The sequence below is a fragment of the Wasmannia auropunctata genome, unplaced genomic scaffold (genome assembly GCF_000956235.1).
Source record: "Wasmannia auropunctata unplaced genomic scaffold, wasmannia.A_1.0 LD276928.1, whole genome shotgun sequence".
NCBI classification, from domain to species: domain Eukaryota; kingdom Metazoa; phylum Arthropoda; class Insecta; order Hymenoptera; family Formicidae; genus Wasmannia; species Wasmannia auropunctata.
Window position 1 is genome coordinate 68124 of NW_012085962.1, and position 5482 is coordinate 73605.

The 5482-nt window shown below is 24.8% G+C and overlaps 1 protein-coding gene across 1 annotated transcript in view; it reads left to right on the forward strand.

The window, feature by feature from the left end:
* The window catches only part of LOC105461821, a 4697-nt gene extending 1592 nt beyond the window's left edge, over nt 1-3105 (forward strand). Inside the window, exons 2-3 of the mRNA XM_011708326.1 lie at nt 1165-1264; nt 1378-3105. Of these exons, the coding sequence (XP_011706628.1) occupies nt 1165-1264; nt 1378-3008 (1731 nt within the window). The 3' untranslated portion in view covers nt 3009-3105. The remainder of the gene's footprint in view (nt 1-1164; nt 1265-1377) is intronic.
* The last annotated feature ends 2377 nt before the right edge of the window (nt 3106-5482 follow it).

Consider the following 5482-nt stretch of genomic DNA (forward strand, 5'->3'; position numbering starts at 1 on the left):
TATTTAGAATAATGAACTGGATTAATTGATATAAAGGAAACATAATTGTTTTTTAAGGTGGTTTTTTAGTAAAGTGCCAAAAATTTGGAGTGCCCCACCTAAAATCACAAAAATTATATAATTTGGATAAAATATTATATATATATATATATATATATATATATATATATATGTATATGTAGATTGATTATATTATTAATATTTCAAAATAATTGTTATTTGGTATGAGATCTGGCAATAATTATTTTGTCCATTTGTGTTATAATCTCTCTTTTGGTTTTTTAGTAAAGTGCCAAAAATTTGGAGTGCCCCACCTAAAATCACAAAAGTTTGTATAATTTGGATAAAATATTAAAACTACGTGTATATCTAATGAAATAATATGAAACAAACGATATTGCTACTCTTCGTGACAATGACAAGGATAAGAAAATAATGTACATGTTAGCGAGATTACGCGATATTTTACTATTTCAATATTAAATATCTTTCCAGAATGGCTGATGACCTATTTTTTGTGACCATTAAAATCGTAATTTTTTAAACTATTATAATCTCGTTTTTTAAAAAAAAATCTTAAATCACGTTTGTATACAGTTAATCAGAGAAGCATCTCCAAGCTTTGTCACTAAGTTATACATGAAAAGTTATATTTTCAACATTTTTTTTCTCGACTTATCGATAACTTACCTTAAAATTTTGTACACGTTAATTAAATTCGGCACTTTAACTTCAGTATATTAAAAAAATTAGACATTTCTGTCGTAACTCGATTTACTATTATAAATTAAAGAACTACCTTAAGAAAAAATATATACATATTTGCACATTCTAATTTGCCCATTGTTTTTATATATGCATATTATAGGTAGTAAAAAAAGCATTAAACTTTTGGTTATTTTAGATTATATTTATATTGTGTATCCGATTTATACAAAATCCGATTTATACAAAAAATTATCATATGTATGTATGTACATATTTATACTATATATACATGTAGATATACATATAAATACGCATGCGCAACGCACATTTACACACATGCACTCGCAAGTTTCTTAATTTTTTAATAAATTGATATGTATCATTTTTTGATTGAAAATAATATTGGTTTACTATATTCACATTTATGTATTTATTTCAATATTACATTGATGACAGAAATCATATAATCAATATGTTACAGATTCAGCTATTAAAATAAGCCTACCTGAAAGAATCACTCCGTATCTAAAAAAGGCATCAAGTCAAAAGAAAAATGGTCAGTATTTTTTTTCTTATTTACAATCAGTCCATTTATGCATAACATATATTTTATTATGAGCAACTATTAATATCTCTACTTAATTTATTTAATTTATTATTTTTTTCCAGTGACGAACGTATGTGTGAAATTGCCTCATACCGAACGAAATGTACGACGAAATTTAAAATTTTCAGAAACACCGATTTCCGCGATAAAAAATAAAAAATTTGTAAAAGCTAATACAAATAACATAAGTGACGATCCAAAAAAGGAAAACTATTTGTCTACAAGAAAAAGTTTCTTAGTGCCACCGAATACTATAAAAGAATTGCATATTAAAAATAGATTTAAGCGAAACAGATCCGAGTTATCTCAATTTCGCACTTTATCAATGATTCCTGAAAATATAAATTCTAGCCTATCCGAAACATTAGAAGACTGTTCGTCTCAAGTGGAAAATACACATGCGCATGCCGATGTTGTACATATGAAGAACAAAACGTCGCTTACACAGAATGTGTCATCGCAAATGTTTAATGTAAACGAACAGTCTGGTATAAATATTTTACATTCTTCTTTCTTGGATCTTGCAGACACGAGTAGTAATGCAATGGAAAAAATCTCAGAGAATTTAAATGCTAATAAAATTTCAAATGTTAATATTTGCGGAAGCCAAAATGACGACTGTAACGTTACAACCAACAGATCACAGCTATCATCTGTAGGTAATACTGATATAAAAATAGAGGGCAATCTGTATAGTGATAATGATATAGATCAAAATAATGTTCAGATTAAGATTCAAGAACATTCAGATTCAAATTACACAGGTTACGATTCGTCTACGACATGTGTATTGCCTGATACAGACAAAATAAAAGAAACGCGTTTAATTAATGTTGAAAAAATGAGATGCTCATCTACCACTACAAACATTTATGGAGATTTGCATTCAACTTTGCAAACTGTCAAATTGATAAGCGAATGCTTGAATTTACAAAGTAGCACTAACGAGGAACAATGTGCTCTTAAAACGGAACTCACAATTCTGTCATCCAAATTGAAACATCTTGCCTGCAGACTAGTAGAAGTTGTATCCGATATAACATTAACGCAAACTATTATTACAAAAGTGTTATCTGCGATAGATGCGGAAAATATGGAAACTAAAGACAATAATGAAAATAAGATTAAACAAATAACAGAAATAACAGACAACATTTTTAGAGAAACTTGTAAAACGCCTGGCATGAGTAGATCCAAATGTTTGGAAACAGATGGAAAAAATGTTCCCCGGATACAGCTAGATCAAACGTATATTGCTTCTGAAAATAATAAAGAAAACAAAGAAATTCTAAGCTCACCAATCGTAAAGCAATGTAAAGAGTTTAAATCCGGAACGAGAAGACGTTCCGCACGTCTGATGGCAAAAGTTTTGGACAATTTGAATGTCACAAATGACAGTTTCGTAAATTTAGAAAATGAATTGGATATTAACATAAAATCTAATACTTCAATTACACCGTTTACAAATCGTACTCCTGCGAAGAATAAATATAAAGATAAGAAGATAGGAAGGCCTTTGAAGGAGTACATGGTTTTAAAGTCACGTTTAAGTTGTTTGTTGACACCTAATATTAAACGATCTAATCTTTCGGAATCAAAAAGTGATGTTTGTTGTGAAACTGATGGTACAAAAACTGTTTTATCAGATAAGGTACTTGAGGAACTTTGTAATTTATATGGGGATTCTTTTTAGATTGATGATTTTGTGTATAGGTATATTGTTGCATTATTTGGATTGCGTTATTTTGGTAATATTTATTTTTAAACAGATGTATTCTAGATGCAAGAAATTTACTATATAATTTAATTTACATAACATAGTTATAGCTTTTTACATAAAGTACACAATACTATTTAGGATAACATGATATTTATAAAAATATTGCTAATAAGCTGTATTAAACAAATTAAAATAAGTAAATAATAATAAATATTTGGGAAAGAAATAAAAATATAAATATATAAAAATCTTATAAATGAATGAAATAAATATATCATTTAGTAGTATATATAATCATATAATTTTAACCTTAATAACAATATTGAATATTTAAATTTATTATTTTTTATGTCATTATGCATCGTAAAATTATTTCATGATTATTCTGATTAATTTATAGTGTATTCATATTTTGTGAATCTAAATTCATGCATTTTTTTTTAACAACGTTGATGATTAATTACAATTGCAAATAATTTAGTATTATCATTATAAATAATCATGTACTCGATAAAAAATAATAAAGTTATCTAAAAAATAATAAATTACAAAATAGATAAAAAAAAGTTAACCTTTGAACCTTTTATATTGTTATTTAGCAAATTATCAAGCAAATTTTGTTTACTCAGTTGAATAAATTATTTATTATGATGAAATTAAAAGTATTTTTATTTTTCATTTTGCATTCACATTTTATTAAAATTAAATATTGTATTTTAATATATAATATTACTAAAATAGTGGCAGAGAATGAAGATAAATCAGATACAAAATGATTCAAAATGTTTTAAAAATATTTTTTATTCTTCTATATTGTATACTTTTAAAATTGTGAATTGTTTGTTTTTTTTATAACTATTTTGATTATTGCTGTGTTTCGATGTACTCGTCCGTTTTAATTGGATTAAAAAAAAATTACAATTAGCGTATATTAATTGTAAGATATCGTTTTTTTTACATGATTATATTAAATATCTTTCGAAATATTCAATGCACGAATTCTCGTAAGATTTAAGATTAAATTAATTTAATGTGAAATGTACATTTCCATTTGTTTAAAAAATTGAATTTTTTAACTTTTAAGTTATTTTTTGCTTTCAATTGCATTTAAATGTTTTATTATTAAAAAAAAAAAGCAAATGAGAACTTATCATCACTTCCATTTTATCAGAATATGACGGTTTTCTTTGCCTATTTATTATTATTAAGAAATACAACAGAAAATTATATTATTGATAAATCTATCGATACTAAAATGTGTTTAATCCATTTTAATTTCTAAAATTTCCTTGTGTTATTAAAGTAATTCACACCCTCGACTTTTACAATTCTATATCATGTCATAAGACATTCAACACCATACAAAAAGATTATTAAAATGTAGAAACAGACTTTAAGATCTGTCTCAAATAAAAATTATAAACTCTATTATAAACTCGGACTATAATCCTAATTTTTATATTGTATGAAAATATATGTAATTTATTGATTGATCATCGTTGCTTAACTGGTACATTTGACAAATATGCATAAGGATACTTAATTATATCTAACTATTACTACTATCTGCTTAAATAACAATACGTTGATAACATGGAATACAATATGTTGATAATAAGAATAAATTATTGGGTTTGAATTGATAGAATGTTAATTAATCAAAAATATTATTTATTTACAAAGGACCTCGTACTAATTATATAGAAGATTGTGTCCCAGTGAAATAAGTTGATTTTTTTTTTACCTATGATGTGGCTTACAATATGATGAAAGACGTCAAAACACAAGGCTCAATAATGAATAGTTCAATAATGGAACTATGTATATCAATGATGTAGAACTCGTGCTTTGTACAAACTCTGTACTAGCAAAACTTTAATATGTTCTAGAAATTCTTCTAAATGTGTCTTCAATCCTATTATTTTTTAATTAATTTGAAAAAAAAAACGGTATCTTATTGATAACAACGTATGCAATTTGTTCATGAGTATCAACAACGGTTAATATCTTACACTTATTGATTATTGTTACAAATTAAAAATTAATTTTTATTAATTTATATTCGTAAAATATCTATACTGATGTTATGCGCGCGTGCGAACACGCACAGAGAAAGGGAAGGGAAAAGAGAGAGACAAATTTATAAAAAGAGATTATGTTAATAAAAGACAAGAAATATATATAATGTATTGTGTATTTAAAATTGTAGATCATCTATATATAAAAATAAATTATATGTATATTTATATTAAGTATTTATTTTTTAAGTATTATTTATGTATATTATTATATTAATTATTTATTTATGGATCTAACAAGATTTTCTTTGCAAAAAAGTTATTTCTTCATTTAAAATTATACAAAATTTAATATAAGATCTAAGAAATAAAATTTTTGCTTATACATTTATATATATTTTCATATATTTTATTTTAATAACTTCAATA